General features: G+C 38.3%; 1 protein-coding gene across 1 annotated transcript in view; it reads right to left on the bottom strand.

Moving 5' to 3' along the window:
• Positions 1 to 20,175, bottom strand: part of CLIC4 (chloride intracellular channel 4) — a gene marked incomplete at both ends in the record, with an annotated part of 82,310 nt that overhangs the window by 30,006 nt on the left and 32,129 nt on the right. The window contains one exon of the mRNA XM_079698302.1: positions 10,806 to 10,915. Within this exon, the coding sequence (XP_079554428.1) occupies positions 10,806 to 10,915 (110 nt within the window). The remainder of the gene's footprint in view (positions 1 to 10,805; positions 10,916 to 20,175) is intronic.

Genomic DNA, 20,175 nt, shown 5'->3' with positions numbered 1-20,175 from the left:
GAAAAACAGTAAGTGACATGGAAGATAAAATAGTGGAAATAACTACTGCAGAGCAGAATAAAGAAAAAAGAATGAAAAGAATTGAGGACAGTCTCAGAGACCTCTGGGATAACGTTAAACGCACCAACATTTGAATTATAGGGGTCCCAGAAGAAGAAGAGAAAAAGAAAGGGAATGAGAAAATATTTGAAGAGATAATAGTTGAAAACTTCCCTAATATGAGAAAATAAATAGTCAATCAAGTCCAGGAAGCACAGAGAGTCCCATACAGGATAAATCCAAGGAGAAACATGCGAAGACACATATTAATCAAACTATCAAAAATTAAATACAAAGAAAAAATATTGGGCTTCCCTGGTGGCGCAGTGGTTGAGAGTCTGCCTGCCAATGCAGGGGACACGGGTTCGAGCCCTGGTCTGGGAGGATCCCACATGCCATGGAGCAACTGGGCCTGTGAGCCACAACTACTGAGCCTGCGCATCTGGAGCCTGTGCTCCGCAATGAGAGGCCGCGATAGTGAGAGGCCCGCGCACCGCGATGAAGAGTGGCCCCCGCTCGCCGCAACTGAAGAAAGCTCTCACACAGAAACAAAGGCCCAACACAGCCAAACATAAATAAATAAATAAATAAATTTTAAAAGAAAAAATATTAAAAGCAGCAAGGGAAAAGCAACAAATAACATACAAGGGAATCCCCATAAGGTTAACACATGATCTTTCAGCAGAAACTCTATAAGCCAGAAGGGAGTGGCAGGACATATTTAAAGTGATGAAAGGGAAAAACCTACAGCCAAGATTACTCTACCCAGCAAGGATCTCATTCAGATTTGACAGAGAAATTAAAACCTTTACAGACAAGCAAAACTTAAGAGAATTCAACATCACCAAACTAGCTTTACAACAAATGCTAAAGGAACTTCTCTAGGCAGGAAACACAAGAGAAGGAAAAGACCTCCAAAAACAAACCCAAAACAATTAAGAAAATGGTAATAGGAACATACATATCAATAATTACCTTAAATGTAAATGGATTAGATGCTCCAACCAAAAGACACAGGCTGGCTGAATGGATACAAAAACAAGACCTGTATATATGCTGTCTACAAGAGACCCACTTCAGACCTAGGGACACATACAGACTGAAAGTGAGGGGATGGAAAAAGATATTCCATGCAAATGGAAATCAAAAGAAAGCTGGAGTGGCAATTCTCGTTTCAGACAAAATAAACTTTAAAATAAAGACTACTATAAGGGATCCATCCAAGAAGAAGATTGTAAATATTTATGCATCCAACATATAGGAGCAACTCAATACATAAGGCAAATGCTAACAGCCATAAAAGGGGAAATCAACAGCAACACAATAATAGTAGGGGACTTTAACACCCCACTTTCACCAATGGACAGATCATCCAAAATGAAAATAAATAAGGAAACACAAGCTTTAAATGACACATTAGACAAGATGGACTTAACTGATATTTATAGGACATTCCATCCAAAAACAACAGAATATACTTTCTTCTCAAGTGCTCATGGAACATTCTGCAGAATAGATCATATCTTGGGTCACAAATCAAGCCTTGGTAAATTTAACAAAATTGAAATAGTATCAAGTATCTTTTCTCACCACAACGCTATGAGACTAGATATCAGTTACAGGAAAAAAACTGTAAAAAATTCAAACACATGGAGGCTAAACAATACACTACTAAATAACCAGGAGATCACTGAAGAAATCAAAGAGGAAATCAAAAAATACCTAGAAACAAATGACAATGAAAACATGACAACCCAAAACCTATGGGATGCAGCAAAAGCAGTTCTAAGAGGGAAGTTTATAGCAATGCAATCCTACCTCAAAAAACAAGAAACATCTCAAATAAACAACCTAACCTTACACCAAAAGCAATTAGAGAAAGAAGGACAAAAAACCCCAAAGTCAGCAGAAGGAAAGAAATCATAAAGATCAAATCAGAAATAAATGAAAAAGAAATGAAGGAAACAACATCAAAGATCAATAAAACTAAAAGATGGTTCTTTGAGAAGATAAACAAAATTGATAAACCATTAGCCAGACTCATCCAGAAAAAAAGGAAGACTCAAATCAACAGAATTAGAAATGAAAAAGAAGTAACAGCTGACACTGCAGAAATGAAAAGGATCATGAGAGATTACTACAAGCAGCTATATGCCAATGAAATGGACAACCTGGAAGAAATGGACAAATTCTTAGAAAAGCACAAGCTTCTGAGACTGAACCAGGAAGAAAAAGAAAATATAAACAGACCAAACACAAGCAGTGAAATTGAAACTGTGATTTAAAATCTTCCAAAAAACAAAAGCCCAGGACCAGATGGCTTCACAGGCAAATTCTATCAAACATTTAGAGAAGAGCTAACACCTATCCTTCTCAAACTCTTCCAAAATATATAGCAGAGGGAGGAACACTCCCAAAATCATTCTACGAGGCCACCATAATCCTGATACCAAAACCAGACAAAGAGGTCACAAAAAAAGAAAACTACAGGCCAATATCGCTGATGAACATAGATGCAAAAATCCTCAACAAAGTACTAGCAAACAGAATCCAACAGCACATTAAAAGGACCATAGGGCTTCCCTGGTGGCGCAGTGGTTGAGAGTCCGCCTGCCGATGCAGGGGACACGGGTTCATGCCCTGGTCCAGGAGGATCCCACATGCCACGGAGTGGCTGGGCCCATGAGCCATGGCCGCTGAGCCTGCGCATCCGGAGCCTGTGCTCCGCAACAGGAGAGGCCACAGCAGTGAGAGGCCCGCGTACCGCAAAAAAAAAAAAAAAGGGATCATACACCACGATCAAGTGGGGTTTATCCTAGGAATGCAAGGACGCTTCAATATACACAAATCAATCAATGTGATACACCATATTAACAAATTGAAAGATAAAAACCATATGATAATCTCAACCGATGCAGAAAAAGCTTTCAGCAAAATTCAACACCCATTTATGATAAAAACTCTCCAGAAAGTAGGCATAGAGGGAAGCTACCTCAACATAATATAGGCCATATATGACAAACCCACAGCCAACATCGTTCTCAATGGTGAAAAACTGAAACCATTTCTGCTAAGATTAGGAGCAAGACAAGGTTGCCTACCTTCACCACTATTATTCAACATAGTTTTGGAAGTTTTAGTCACAGCAGTCAGAAAAGAAAAAGAAGTAAAAGGAAACCAATCAGAAAAGAAGAATTAAAACTGTCACTGTTTGCAGATGACATGATACTATACATAGAGGATCCTAAAGATGCTACCAGAACACTACTAGAGCTAATCAATGAATCTGGTAAAGTAGCAGGATACAAAATTAATGCACATAAATCTCTTGCATTCCTACACACTAATGATGGAAAATCTGAAAGAGAAATTAAGGAAACATTCCCATTTACCATTGCAACAAAAAGAATAAAATACCTAGGGATAAACCTACCTAAGGAGACAAAAGACCTGTATGCAGAAAACTATAAGACACTGATGAAAGAAATTAAAGATGATACAAACAGATGGAGAGATATACCATGTTCTTGGATTGGAAGAATCAACATTGTGAAAATGACTCTACTACGAAAAGCAATCTACAGATTCAATGCAATCCCTATCAAACTACCAATGGCATTTTTCACAGAACTAGAACAAAAAATTTCACAATTTGTATGGAAACACAAAAGACCCCGAATAGCCAAAGCAATCTTGAGAAAGAAAAACGGAGCTGGAGGCATCAGGCTCCCTGACTTCAGACTATACTACAAAGCTACAGTAATCAAGACAATATGGTGCTGACACAAAAACAGAAATACAGATCAATGGAATGGGATAGAAAGCCCAGAGATAAACCCACACACATATGGTCACTTTACCTTTGATAAAGGAGGCAAGACTATACAATGGAGAAAAGACAGCCTCTTCAATAAGTGGTGTTGGGAAAACTGGACAGCTACATGTGAAAGAATGAAATCAGAACACTCCCTAACACCATACACAAAAATAAACTCAAAATGGATTAAAGACCTAAATGTAAGGACAGACACTATCAAACTCTTAGAGGAAAACATAGGCAGAACACTCTATGACATAAATCACAGCAAAATCCTTTTTGACCCACCTCCTAGAGAAATGGAAATAAAAACAAAAATAAACAAATGGGACCTAATGAAACTTAAAAGCTTTTGAACAGCAAAGGAAACCATAAACAAGACAAAACTAGGAGAAAATATTTGCAAATGAAGCAACTGACAAAGGATTAATCTCCAAAATATATAAGCAGCTCATGAGCTCAATTTCAAAAAAACAAACAACCCAATCCAAAAATGGGCAGAAGATCTAAACAGACATTTCTCTGTTGAAGATATACAGATTGCCAACAAACACATGAAAGGATGTTCAACATCACTAATCAATAGAGAAATGCAAATGAAAACTACAGTGAGGTATCACCTCACACTGGTCAGAATGGCCATCATCAAAAAATCTACAAACAATAAATGCTGGAGAGGGTGTGGAGGAAAGAGAACCCTCTTGCACTGTTGGTGGGAATGTAAATTGACACAGCCCCTATAGAGAACAGTATGGAGGTTCCTTAAAAAACTAAAAATAGAACTACCATATGACACAGCAATCCCACTACTGGGCATATACCCTGAGAAAACCATAATTCAAAAAGAGTCAGGGGGCTTCCCTGGTGGCGCAGTGGTTGAGAGTCCGCCTTCCGATGCAGGGGACGCGGGTTCGTGCCCCGGTCCGGGAAGATCCCACATGCCGCGGAGCGGCTGGGCCCGTGAGCCATGGCCACTGAGCCTGCGCGTCCGGAGCCTGTGCTCTGCAACGGGAGAGGCCACAACAGTGAGAGGCCCGCGTACCACAAAAAAAAAAAAAAAAAGAGTCATGTACCAAAATGTTCATTGTAGCACTATTAACAATAGACAAGACATGGAAGCAACCTAAGTGTCCATCAAGAGATGAATGGATAAAGAAGATGTGGCACATATATACAATGGAATATTACTCAGCCATAAAAGGAAACAAAATTGAGTTATTTGTAGTGAGGTGGATGGACCTAGAGTCTGTCATACAGAGTGAAGTAAGTCAGAAAGAGAAAAACAAATACTGTATTCTTACACATATATATGGAATCTAAAAAAAAAAAAAAAAGGGTTCTGATGAACCTAGGGGCAGGGCAGGACAGGAATAAAGACACAGATGTAGAGAATGGACTTGAGGACATGGGGAGGGGCAAGGGTAAGCTGGGATGAAGTGAGAGAGTAGCATTGACATATATACACTACCAAATATAAAATAGATAGCTAGTGGGAAGCAGCTGCATAGTACAGGGAGATCAGCTCAGTGCTTTGTGACCACCTAGAGGGGTGGGATAGGGAGGGTGGGAGGGAGACGCAAGAGGAATGGGATATGGGGATATATGTATACATATAGCTGATTCACTTTGTTATACAGCAGAAACTAACACAACATTGTAAAGCAACTATACTCCAATGAAGATGTTTAAAAAAATTTTTTAATTTAAAAAAAATTTAAAAACTGGATGGTGAATACTCATTAAAAAAAAGAAAAAACTAAAATAAGAAACAGAAAGAAAGGGAAAGATAGGAATGAAAAGGAGACACCTTATAGGAGCTAATACTTTAAGCAACTTAAGTGGCTTAATTGCAATTAAAATTTAATTCAGCACAAACAATTGGAGGCCCTCGGGCTGGTGGCTGGGTTCCAGCTGCTTGGTATAAAATGAGTACAGCACAGCCACAGGACACTGGAGCTGCTCCTTAAAAATGACCTACTGTAACTAGTTGACTCACTAAATGGAGAGAAAAAAATACAAAGTATGTAGACTTACACGTTAATTGAGTTCCTTTTTAAAACTTTAAAGATGTTGATTTTCAAGGCATAGAATTATTTCATACAAATCAAGAGAATGCTGGACACCAGATGGCAAATAAGCAAAAAAAGGTAACAACACAAATCTTTTGTTTCAGATCACTTTACTCCTATTAATTATCCTTCACTAGATTTGCTATATTCTGACTAATAATAAAGTCACTAACTGAATGACTGAATTGTGAACATCAAACCACACACACCAAGATCCCAGTTACTAAGTATTTTGTCTGTGTGTCCCGTTCAACCAGTTAAAGGATTTTATTTATTGTGATTAAATGTGGTATACTGCTGATCTCTGTCTACTTTAATGTCAACTTGTGGAGCAATTATTTTAGAACAAAATAGCACCCATGAAAAGGTATCAAATTCAGCTTTTATAATGCTCAACAGATTTTATTTATAGTTTATAAGCAGAGTTTATACTGACTGACAACAGGTTTAGAAAACCTTTCACTAACAATCCATTTTTCTATTTCAGCTCTTAGTGGCCTCAACAGGATTCTTCATCTTTGAAATTATCTTGAAAAAGAACATAAAGACACGTGGCAGTGGCAGTGGCAGTGAAATTCTGTCTGTCTCTGTCTCTATCTCTCTCTGTCTCTATCTCTCTGTGTCTCTCTCACACACACAGGGTATGTATACATGTGATTCAAAATGCATTCATGAGACCCATATCTTGAATTGTAGGACCATTCTAACAAGGGCTTCACGTAGCCCAAGTCAACTTTACAAAGTGGAAGAACAGAGTCTGTACTTTCCTGACTGACCAGCAGCAGGAAATGAATGATTTCTCTAAAAGGCTGGCCTGTTCCACTCCACTTAGTCTCTCTGTATGTGTTATTCATGCTGCTGTGTACTGAAGATGTACCTGGAACTCAAACTGATCTCTCAACTTGCTGGAGACTATTTTCAGAAGGGTAGAACCACAGAGACATGATAATGAAAGCAAATTACCTGAAGGATCTATTTGGAAATCAGATTTTGTTCTGAGCTTATAACTCCTTTTAAGATATACAGAACTATCAGTTTTATAGTTCTGCTGTAACATTTTAAACTATAACAAAATTGTTAAAGTTTAAACTATCATAATAATAATCCAAAACCTTATGCCATGATCATGGCAATTTACTTGTGGGTCTGACTCACACAATGTTACAAATGGTATGCTGACTTCTGAAGCAGAAGGAACTGGTGACACCACAAAGGATGAGACAGTTAGTTTCAATGTTTAAGGTGGGAATGGGAAAAATGAAAACAAATATTTCTCAGACTTTTAAAGTGGTCTTCTCCAATTTATCTATTTTCTCAGGGAATATCATGGAGAAGGAATATTATTCACTGGTAATATAGCAGATATCACTGCTTTTACAATAAAAAGCTAATTTCTTAAAGTTATCATTTCCACTCTCATTTCCCAAAACAAGAAGAGTTTACCCTAACAACTATATGGCCACACTCAGCTATATCCAAGTCAATGTCTCAGTGTGTATATGTATGTGTGTCTGTCTCTCTCTCTTATTACTGTTCTCACGCTTTCTTCTTTCTCTTCCCCCAGCCTACCTCTCAGGCTTATCTGTGCTCTAATGATGCTGATCTCTGATTTAAGAACTTCAGAGCATAATGAAGATAATGGAAGTCTTCAAATAAAGATCTTGATCACTGCCATGAACCTGTCAGCCACAAAGGCCCTGTAACACCAGTGTGATAAAAATAATAAATTCTATTCAATAGGTCTGAAAATGGTCTGGTAACAGTAGTAAAAAGTACCCTGAACAGTGTTTAGCATGTAATAGACAACGAAGAAATGTTAGTTTACTTTTCCCTTCTTTCTTACTGAGATTAAAAATGAGGTAACTGACCTCCAAGAAGATGACACAGCTTGCCCAGCGAAATCAGAGACAGGGCTCTCTCCACACAGACCCAGGTCTCTACCCCTAACACTTTCTGCTATGCCATGGTTGCTCCCCTTTTGATGACACGTGATAACATCCTGAAATGTGTCCCATATTTTAATATTTTCACTTATATTTACCTGAAGCTTTTGTTCAAATGGCAGTTGATATAAACCTAAATTCCTAAAGCCTAGGAACTTTTTTTTTTAATCTGAAAGTTCTGTAATACGACTGCAGAATAAACAAAAAATTAGGTTTAGAAATTACTCCCACAAAAGTATGAAGGCAGCCCTGGCAGGAAGCAATGGGAGGTTGTTCCAAGCCTCACAGGGGCATATGAATACCACCAGCATAGTCACTAACACCGACTGAGCTTCAAAGAGAACGTGTTACACAGTGCCAGAACTAGAAACTGGCTTGTTCTTATGGATGAAATGTCATTTAACAATAATTTTTTCAGAGCAGAGAGTGGGCTTCTAAAAAGCTCTCAGTAGAGTTCTATTGCTCTCCGCCAGTTTGCTCTGGGATCAGTACATTTCACCAAGAAATTAGGCAATTATCAGGAAAAGCAGGAAAATAAGCACTATAGGCACCGAATCTTTCTCCCCCACAGCTTTCTAAAAACAATCATATTTAAAGTTTTAAAGTTAAGAATATATTATGAAAGGTACTTTTTACTACAGCATGTTTTAGTCCTCTGTGACAACTTTATTTTATTTATACTGGGGTTTTTTTTTTGAGCCAACGTTCACTCTCTTGGGGTACCTTCTCTTTGAAATCTTACTTAAGACTATATATAAGCATGTAAACTCATAGAAAAGGTCTGGAAGGATGATAAAGACCAAACCTAAATGCAATTATCTCTGTGAAGGGGAACCTGATGACCAAGGTTAGGGATGAAGGGGACTCATTATCATGTACTACTTGTACACTTTTAATTGACCTTAAGAAGGATTTTTTTATTTGTACTGTAGACCTGAGACTTTTAAAGAAAGCTAAAGAATATAGGCTCCAGTATTAAGTGCTCTCTGTAGGTTTTACACAAAGCTCTAGGAAATAAACACACGTCTTCTTTGAGTAGCAAATTTTCTAATTAGGAGGCCCTGAATCTTTCATCCTACTTCCCATGTGTCACTTTTTACATGTAGGGTACATTACTCCTAAACATATACAAATCCCCAAATATCAATCAACTTCCAAGAATAATGTCATCAAAACTTTGTAAATGAAAAGTGAAACAGATGACTTAGAAACAGCCGTTATGAGTTCACTTCCTTTTCAGAACCAGATTCCCATCGTTTATGGTTCTATTACTGGTGTGCACCACAATCAAGCACTGTATTGAGCTGTTCAAAGAAGGCTTTTTCAAAGCATGTTAGTCAACTCACTTGCTCCAAGCCAAAAATGGAATAGGAGAAATCCATGTATTTTAAGACACACTAAGGGTGTGTGCTTGGCGGCATGGTCTATTTTTAGGAGTTATATTGGGAAACTCCCTTTGTGAACGCATGTAGGAAAAAAACAGTAATAGAAGGGTAACTATATAAATTATTTCCTTCTTACAATTGCTCTGTCCAATATGAGCTAGGTATGTCTTCAAATGAGCCTGTAGTTCTTACAATTCCCAAAGGCTTATTTCTACATTCATATATATAACCAAAGGGGTTCCTGGGAGACTTTATGGCTTATTTTCAATAAGTAGATTTTAAGTCTGCAAAATCTCAATTAAGTGAAGTAAAAAATAAATTTTAGGGCTTCCCTGGTGGCGCAGTGGTTGAGAGTCCGCCTGCCGATGCAGGGGACACGGGTTCGTGCCCCGGTCCAGGAGGACCCCACATGCAGTGGAGCGGCTGGGCCCGTGGGCCATGGCCACAGAGCCTGTGCATCCGGAGCCTGTGCTCCGCAACGGGAGAGGCCACAACGGTGAGAGGCCCGTGTACCACAAAAAATAAAAATTAAAAAATTAAAAAAATAAAAATAAATTTTAAGGAACTGACAGGGGTCCCAGAGAATGCTAACCTAGAACAGGGAACGGGATTATAGCTGGCAGGTAATTCTCACATTGTGATGCCCAAAAGGAGAATGTTCATGAATTCTGCTACCCATCCAGTGATAGCCTGTCATCATTTTTTCTTGGACACTGCTCATGTCTAATATGCTTAAAAAATAAGTAGCAAAGCATTTTCTGCTTTGTGGCATTTTTGTCAAGAGGAATACATTTCCATCTGGGATTTCAAATCCCAGATTTTCTATTGGTAAAAATGTTCTCAACCCTTGGTTTAAATCTTTTTTTTTTTTTAAGTATGAATGCTCTTCGCCTCAGACCTGTTTGCTAAGGGAGAGTAGAAGTTACTGAGTAAAAAAAGCTTACTGCTATCAGGGCTCTTCCCAGCCCTCTCCACTTTGGTCTGTAGAGAGAAAGTCAGAAACAACCCTCCACCTAGCAAGAACAATCACAGGGGCATAGATAACTGCTCTTATTCTATAACTGTATTTAACCAAATATGGTTAAAATCATATTATAGAAAACTCCTATTATGCTTTGAAAAGTAGATGAAATGAAAAAGACCACAGCAGTAATCAGCCTCCAAAAATCCCACTCTTGGTTTTTAAAGATCCAGATTATATAGGCCATGTGTCTACGAGCACATTTGAGAAGTCGCCTGCTTAGAAAGTTCTGCATAGTTACATGTTTATCTGTAAAGTCAAAGATTTCACTGCTTCTACACTAAAACAGCTCCTGGCGCTGCTCTTGATATTATAAGGTAAACATACAATAAGTTCCTAAAAAGACTGAGAGGCCACAAGCAATATACTTACATTGTGAATTATCCATAATACTTATACAAGTTAAATGTGCCCATAAATCAGCTGAACTTTAATACATTTCTTTATAGAACATGTGCAAGCAAAGTGAGGGATGAGGAGAGGATCAAACTGAAAACAGCAAGTTGATCCCCAACTACAACCAAATCTTACCTTTTCAGGTCAACAGTTGTGACACTAAACACAACTCCTTTGAGCCAAAGAATCATGAAGAGCCTCTGGGAAAAGGGGCAGTTTCCTATGCTTTCACCATCACTGCCAGCCTGGGAAACAGAAATAAACATTAAAAAACAAGGCCAAAGTGATGATACACAAAACAATAGACCTTTTCCTGAATTTTAGTCAAGGGTACTAGGAGACAGGAAAAGTTGCATTGTGGAAGGAAAAAATTCAGGTTTTTCATTTACCTCTTTCTCTTTTTTTTTGTTTTGGCCACACTGCGCAGCTTACAGGATCTTAGTTCCCTGACCAGGGATTGAACCCAGGCCTTCGGGAGTGAAAGCGCAGAGTCCTAACCACTGGACCACCAGGGAATTCCTGCCTCTTTTTCTTAAAAATGGCCAGTCTAATATAGCGCTGTCCAAGAGAGCTGTCTGCAATGGTAGAAATTATCTGAATTACCACTGTCCAATACAGTAGTTATTTGTGATATATGGCTAATGAGTACTTAAAATGAGTACTTAAAAAACTAGCCATACTTAAAATGTGGCTAGTTCAAATGAACTGAATTTTATTTACTTTTAATTAATTTATATTTAAACAGCCACACGCGGCTAATGGCTACCTTATTGGACAGCACAGGTCCAGTCAATCCCTAGGGGGTACATATATCCTTGCGTCAGGGCAAAGACTATCATAAGTTTTATGAAACGTAAGTCATTTCTTGTTCTATGAAACAGTATTCTTTACAGGGCAACATAAAAAGGGAAACGTGTGCCTCTCTCCAAAGGGTAAAATAACTGCCAACCTCCCCCACATTAAACAAAATTATTCACGGGACTTCCCTGGTGGTCCAGTGGTTAAGACTCCACACTCCCAAGGCAGGGGGCCCGGCTTCTATCCCTGGTCAGGGAACTAGATCCCGTATGCTGCACTAAGAGCCCACATGCCGCAACTAAAAGATCCCGCATGTCGCAACTAAGACACAGCGCAGCCAAACAAATAAATAATTTAAAAAAAATTATTCATTATAAAAATCCCATACCCTGTTTACACATTCCTTCAGGGAACAAGAAAATAACAAAAGATATCTTTATAGTAAGTTATTTGTAATCCTACTTAATAAATGAAGCAGCTGACTTCCCTGAGCTCTACGATAACACAATTTTCCTAAAAATTAGAGTGGGACAAATCTAGAATTCCATCAAGTATGCCCCCCAAGTTTAAAAAGGAGGGAGGGGGGAGCAGGAAATGAAAGAGCGAGCAAGCAGGCTGGAAGAGAACATTCTGACACTCACTAGCAGCCAACACAGCCCTCTTCACCATAAAGTCTATGAATAGAGCCAGTGACTTTCAACAAGTCACTCAAAGATGCTGGAAGAAGTACTGTTTATTATCCTAAAGTAAGTCTCAAAAACTTCAGAAGCCATTTCAGTAAAATGCTACATTAGTAAAGTCATTAATTCCTAAACTAGTGGGGAAATGGAGGGGAGTTAAAAAAAAATAAAAGCAGTTACCTGATTAAATATAATACAGGGGACTCCCCTGGTGGCGCAGAGGTTGGGAATCCGCCTGCCAATGCAGGGGACACAGGTTCGAGCCCTGGTCCGGGAAGATCCCATGTGCCACAGAGCAACTAAGCCACAACTACTGAGCCCACGTGCCACAACTACTGAAGCCCACATGCCCTAGAGCCCGTGCTCCACAACAAGAGAAGCCACCGAAATGAGAAGGCTGCACACTGCAATGAAGAGTAACCCCTGCTCGCCACAACTAGAGAAAGCCCATGTGCAGCAACAAAGACCCAACGCAGTCAAAAATAAATAAAATAAATAAATAAATAAATAAATAAAAAGCATAGCATGTGCACTCTTCAGGATAAATCTGGAAAACGCCTTTGTATTAACTGCTCTCCTAAAACTCATGACAATTCAAATAAGAAGTATTGCCATGAGTAAGTTTTTCCAAAGTCATAACAGCACTGGAGAATTGGCAGCTACTAGCCAGATGATGTTTTCACAAAGTAGAGTGAAACTGTGGAAAAACTCAGATGTCCAGTAGTCATAAATCAAAAACTCCCTCCTTTAATCCAAGTTGTACTAATAGAATTCCATTTCAACAAAGTTAAAGGATTAAAATTACCCTCTTCAGTATGAATTACAATAAATACAACCTATTGGTACAACTGACTGAGGAGGTGAGGAGGATATTATGGTATAATGGAAAGCATACTACACTGGGAATCAGGGTATCTTATTCTGCATCCAGTTTTTATTAATGTTAAAAATGAACACATAGCATCTAAAAAAAGTATGCTTTTTTTTTTACTGCTTCTAACAGTAACATATACACTCATTTAAAATTTTTTTTATTAAATGAAATTCTTTAAATTCTATACTGCTTTAAAATTTTCAAAAATTTCACACACATGATTTCATATAATCCCAAAATAACCCTTTTTTACTCCTACCCCTCTATTGCCCCTTCCCCCCCACACACTAGTAACCACTAGTTCGTGCTCTATATCTGTGAGTCTGCTTCTTCTGTTTTATTCACTAGTTTGTTGCATTTTTTAGATTCCACATATAAGGGATATCATACAGTATTTGTCTTTCTCTGTCTGACTTATTTCACTTAGCATAATGCCCTCCAAGTCCATCCATGTTGCTGCAAATGGCAAAATTTCATTCTTTTTTATGGCTCAGTAGTATTCCATTGTATACATACACCACATCTTCTTTATCTATTCATCTGTTGATGGACACTTAGGTTATTTCCATACCATCACAATTGTAAATAATGCTGCTATGAACATTGAGGTGCATGTATCTTTTTGAATTAGTGTTTTTGTTTTTTTCAGATATACATCCAGGAGTGGGACTCCTGGGTCATATAGCAGTCCAATTTTTAGTTTTTGGGGAAACCTCCATACTGCTTTCCACAGTGACTGCACCAATTTACATTCCCACCAATAGTGTCCAAGGGTTCCCTTATCTCCACATCCTTGCCGACATCTGCAATTTGCGTTCTTTTTGATGATCGCCATTCTGACAGGTGTAAGGTGATATCCCATTGTGGTTTTCATTTGCATTTCTCTGATTATTAGTGATGTTGAGCATCTTTTCATGTGCCTGTTGGCCATCTGCATTTCCTCTTTGGAAAAATGTCTATTCAGTTCTTCAGCCCATTTTTTAATCTGGTTGTTTGTTTTTTTAATGTTGAGTTGTATGAGCTGTTTATATATTTTGGATATTAATGGATATTAACCCCTTATTAGTCATATCATTTGCAAATGTCTTCTTCCATTCAATAGGTTGTGTTTTCATTTTGTCATTGGTTTCCTTCACTGTGCAAAAGCTTTTAAGTTTCATTAGGTCCCATTTGTTTATTTTTGCTTTTGTTTCCTTTGCTTTAGTAGACGGATCCAAACAAATATTGCTGCAATTTATATCAAAGAGTGTTCTATGTGACTTTTAAGTTAATCTATATCAAAGGAAGCCATTTTATAAATTTAGACAGCTAATTTAGATAGAATCCATGCTAAAGGTAAAACTTCAAAACCTCACTTATTTACGTTTTCCTCTAGGAGTTTTATAGTATCTGGTCTTACATTTAGGTTTTTAATCAATTTGAGTTTATTTTTGTGTATGGTATTAGAGAATGTTCTAATTTCATTCTTTTACATGTGGCTCCAGTTTTCCCAACACTATTTATTGAAGAGACTGTCTTTTCTCCATCGTATATTCTTGTCTCCTTTGTCGTAGATTAATTGACCATAGGTGTGAGGGTTTATTTCTGGGATTTCTATCCTGTTCCATTGAACTATAAGTTGTCTTTGTGCCAATACCATACAGTTTTGATTATTATAGCTTTGTAGTATAGTCTGAGGTCAGGGAGCATGGTTTCTCTCCAAGATTGTTTTGGCTACTTGGGGTCTTTTGTGTTTTCATACAATTTTTTAAATTATTTGTTCTAGTTCTGTGGAAAATGCCATTGGTTTTTTGGGTTGTTTTTTTTTTTGCGGTACACGGGCCTCTCACTGTTGTGGCCTCTCCCATTGCGGAGCACAGGCTCCGGACACACAGGCTCAGTGGCCATGGCTCATGGGCCCAGCCGCTCCACGGCATGTGGGATCTTCCTGGACCAGGGCACAAACCCGTGTCCCCTGCATCGGCAGGTGGACTCTCAACCACTGCGCCACCAGGGAAGCCCGCCATTGGTATTTTGATAGGGATTTCACTGATCTGTAGATTGCCTTGGGTGTTATGGTCATTTTAACAATATTAATTCTTCCAGTCCAAGAACATGGTATATCTTTCCATCTGTTTCTGTTGTCTTCAATGTCTTTCATCAGTGTTTTATAGTTTTCTGAGTATAGGTCTTTTACCTCTATTATTTTTAAAATAAAAACTGAAACACTACAGAAAGTCAGAGTTCCCCTACCCTTGAACCATTCACTAGTTATTCTTCTAGATTTTTATTTTCTATGTACACACTATTTTTTTCTTTTAAACGTGTGATCACACTATACAGCTTTTAAAAATATTTTATTCCCAAACTAATATAATCAGCCCTCTGGAGGCTGTAATGCCCCCACCAGGATGGTATCAGAGAAGGCCAAAGAGGGAGCCAGGCTTTAAGCCCTGCCAGCCAGTAATGAGAAACGCCCCTTTTTCTTGGTGGGAAGAGAGGGAAGCAGAGGGGTGTCAGAGGAGGAGGCCTAGTAGAGAGTAGTCAGGACTTTCAACATCAACCAGCTGTAATGAGGCCACCTCGACTGGGGTGTCAGTGGAGACCACATGGGGAGCTGGAACCCTCACCCCTGCCCAACAATAATGAGGAGCCTCCCCACCTTGGGTATCAATGGAGGCCGAGTGGGGCACCTGGACTTCTATCTCCACTTGGATGTCTATGTCCACCTGGCTTCTCCTTCCCACTGCCGTTCTTCTCTCCCACCCGCCTCCAGAGCAATGTCAGAGAACTCTTATTTGAGTGTCAGAGAAGTTTAAACAGAAGGTTTAAACAAGATCCAGAGCTTCACAACATAATGAGAAAATGTTCAGGTTTCAATTGAAAATCCCTTGTCATACCAAGAACCATATTAAATTGAATGAAAAAAAGCAATCAAAAGATGTCAACATCAAGATGACATAAATGTTAGAATTAGCTGACAAAGATTTTAAAGCAGCCATGATAAAAATGCTTCAATGAGCAATTATGAACAGCTTAAAATAAACATAAAAATAGCCTCAGCAAGGAAATTCAAGATGCAAAGAAGAACCAGAAATTTAAGAACTGAAAAATACAATAACTGAAATAAAAAGCTCAGAGGATGGGCTCAACAGCCAATGGAGAGGACAGAGGAAAGAACTGGTGAACTGAAAAACAGAATAATAAAAATTACCCAATCTGAACAATAGAAAGAAGATAGATAGAAAATTTAATACTTCTTATATATTTCCATATTTTAATGTCATCTAATGGTCATTTTTGAAGGCTTCACTGTATGCTATTGACCCAACAATTTCATGTCTAGAAATTTGTTCTACAGAAACACTTATACAGATGTCCAAGGATACAAGAGGAAGGAAAAATAAAGTGTTGTTTATAATAGCAAAACACTGGGGATCTCCCAATGCCCATCAGTAAAGGATTTGTTAAATGATATCACACCACCAGAGGGTGGAAGTCAGGGCTAACCCATTCGGCCTTCGCTGGCATGGGTGGAAAACAGGACCATAGATTTTTCCTGTGGTGTTTGCAATAGAGCAGCTATTGTCTGAAAGTCTTCTGTCCTGCTTAGGCTGCCCCTTTTCCTGGTTTTTTGGCTAGAGAGAGCAGCCTTTTGTCAGAGTTTTTGTTGTTGTTGTTTTTGTCTACAACTGTTGGAGTTTCCAGGTTGCTGGGTTCTATAGTGCCAAGTCTGGGATGTATGAAGCAAAAACCCAGGAAACTCACCACCACCATCCAATCCATCTTCCCAGAAGTGGAGGTTTCTCAGATATATTAAATTTAAAAAGCAAAATTAATACAATGGATTATTACTAAGCCATAAAAAAGAATGAAATAATGCCATCTGCAGCAACATGGATAGACCTAGAGATTATCATGATAAGCAAAATAAGTCAGAAAGAGAAAGACAAATACCATATGATATCGCTTATATGTAAAATCTAAAACACAACACAAATGAACATATCTATGAAACAGAAACAGGCTCACATAGAGAACAGACTTCCAGTTGCCAAGGTGGGGTGGGGGGGAGGGAAGGAGTGGGGGTTTGGAATTAGTAGACGCAAACTGTTATATATAGGATGGATAAACAACAAGGTCCTACTATACAGCACAGGGAACTATATTCAATATCCTGTGATAAACCATAATGGAAAAGAACATGAAAAAGAATATATACATGTATAACAATCATTTTTGCTGCACAGCAGAAATTAACGTAACATTGCAAATCAACTATAGTTCTATAAAATTTACAAAAATTAAAAAACAAAATTAAAAATATATGAAAGGTGATATGTATACATAAAATGGAATATTATTTGATAATAAAAAGTAATACATTACTGATACATGTTATAACTTGTATGAACTTTGAAAAATTATGCTAAATAAAAGGAACCAGTCACAAAAGGCCACATATTATATGATTCCATTTATATGAAATGTCCAAAATAGGCAAATCCACAGAGATAAAAAGTAGATTAGCAGTTGCCTAGGGCTGGTAGAGGGGAGGAAAGAAAGGGGAGTTGGGAATGACTGCTAATGGGTAAAAGGTTTCTTTTTGGAGTGATAAAAATGTTCTAAAATTAGACTGTGGTGATGGTTGCATAACTTTGTGAATATACCAAAAAAAACACTGAATTGTACATTTTAAATGGGTGAGCTGAATAATATCTGAATTATATCTCAGTAAAGCTGTTTTTAAAATTCATAGACTCAGGACTTCCCTGGTGGCACAGAATCTGCCCACCAACGCAGGGGACACGGGTTCAAGCCCTGGTCCGGAAAGATCCACATGCTGTGCAGCAACTAAGCCCATGTGCCACGACTACTGAGCCTGTGCTCTAGAGACCGTGAGCCACAACTACTGAGCCCGCGTGCCACAACTACTGAGACCGCATGCCACAACTACTGAAGCCCGTGCGTCAGCCTGTGCTCCGCAACAAGAGAAGCCACCGCAACGAGAAGCCCGCGCACTGCAACGAAGAGCAGCCCCTGCTCGCCGCAACTAGAGAAAGCCCGCGCAGCAACAAAGGCCCAATGCAGCCAAAAATAAGTAAATAAATAAATATATATATAAATTTTTTTAAATCTTATTTAAAAAATTAAATAAAATACATAGACACAGATTACAAGTATAAATATCACATACTGGACAAAATTTTAATTTGCAATACATAGTTTTTAAACTATAACTTCATATTACAGAAAACATACATGTCTATATTTCTTAAAAATCAGAAAATCCAAATAATCAAAGCAAAAACATGAACAATACCACTGACAGAAATAACCACCAATTCCAGACAAATAATGAATCTTAGCATTCATTTAGGTTTTGTTCTTACAAAAGGGGTAGTTTTGTTTAATTTGTTATCTAGGGTTCTTCTCATACACTCACTGTTCCGCACCCTTTCCCCACCCCACCTCTGTTGTAATTCTTGAATTGCCTAATACCAGTATTTATTCAGAAACTACTGGATTAACTCCTACATTGCAGAAGAGGGGTCAGTGGTAGGTGCCATAAATATTTTAATGTTTTACTAATTCAAGGTTAAGGAACTGCTCACTTAGAAAACCCAGTTTAATCAGTTTTCAGAACAGTCAGATTTTAAAACACCCTAGAGGGGCTTTCCTGGTGGCTGGTTAAGAATCTGCCTGCCAATGTAGGGAACATGGGTTTGAGCCCTGGTCCCTGAAGATCCCACATGCCATGTAGCAACTAAGCCTGTGCACCATAACTACTGAGCCTGAGCTCTAGAGCCCACAAGCCACAACTACTGAAGCCCACACGCCTAGAGCCCGTGCTCCGCAACAAGAGAAGCCACTGCAATGAGAAGCCCATGCACCGCAACTAGAGAAAGCCCAAGCGCAGCAACGAAGACCCAGCGCAGCCAAAAATAAATAACTAAATTTAAAAAAAAACACCCTAGAAAGAGAGCTTTAACTTGGTTCCTCTTTTCTTCTTTGTGTTTAAGGGACTGGGGGTAAGGGATGACTATGACTAGGGGAAGAGAAAGAGAAGCTGGGACCTGAAGGTAAGAATGGGCTCCTGACCATTAACTTACCAATATTTTCCTTGACATATTTTCAAGGGAATGTATGAGAACAGTGTGTAGCTGAAAGAATGAACTTTAAAACTTTAAGAGCTCACTTATCTTTAATGTGGTTTCTATCTAAATTAGCTGTCTAAGTTCACAAAATGGCTTCCTTTGATTTAGATTAACTTCAAAGTCACAAAACAACACAATAAATGGGCAAAGTCACCTGGCTTCTATTATCTATTTCTTCAGAGTTTTTGCTAAACATGCTGGAACCAAGGTTTAGAGTCTACACGTTTAATAAGCTGTTATCCTTCCACAGGGTCTGCAGAGTATGGAGGAAATAATGTTTAGATTAAGACATCTGGATTTGAATCCTGACTTCATTAAGTATTAGCTGTGTGACCTTCGGTAAAATACTTAACATTGTGAAACTTACGTGATATTATGAGGATCAAATCAGTTAAGGTACACACAGTTCCTGGCACATGGTAAGAGTTCAGTAAACAAACGTTACCTGACGTTAAAGATACTTCATGCACAGAACTCAAGGCCTAACAACAGGTTCTTCAGTTCTAGCACTGTCATTAGAATCCCTGGGTTACATCATTTAGAAAATAAGAGAGGGGAATGAATCTAAGTATTTTCTATGTTAAGTTCTTCCAAATGACATATATTATGCCCTAATGCTTTAAGAAATATGGTCTATATAAAGTTTAAATAGTCTACTAAATGGAGTGAAGCAAAGATATCCTCTATTTGAGAAGATGTCAAAAATCTCTGGTCATGCAAAGAATGTATCACTGTTTTCCTGGCCATAACCATATCATAGAAATAATTCTATAAATAAAGTCAAAGGATATGTAATGGAAGAATTACCGTATCCCAAGCTCTGCCTGGGATGTATTTTATGTAAATAAAATACAGACAGCCAATGACAGGACACTGAAAGGACCTCAGTTGCTACCATTTTCTTGTTCAGTATCACCAATTCATGAAGTCTACTCTCCAGAAGACAGCCTGTGCAATTTAGAGAACTGATTAGTTCTAAATTACATAAGGATTAGATACCAGGTTTAGATGAAACT

Source organism: Hyperoodon ampullatus (assembly GCF_949752795.1).
Source record: "Hyperoodon ampullatus genome assembly, chromosome: 2".
Lineage (NCBI taxonomy): Eukaryota > Metazoa > Chordata > Mammalia > Artiodactyla > Ziphiidae > Hyperoodon > Hyperoodon ampullatus.
This window is presented reverse-complemented; position numbering and strand designations above follow the sequence as displayed.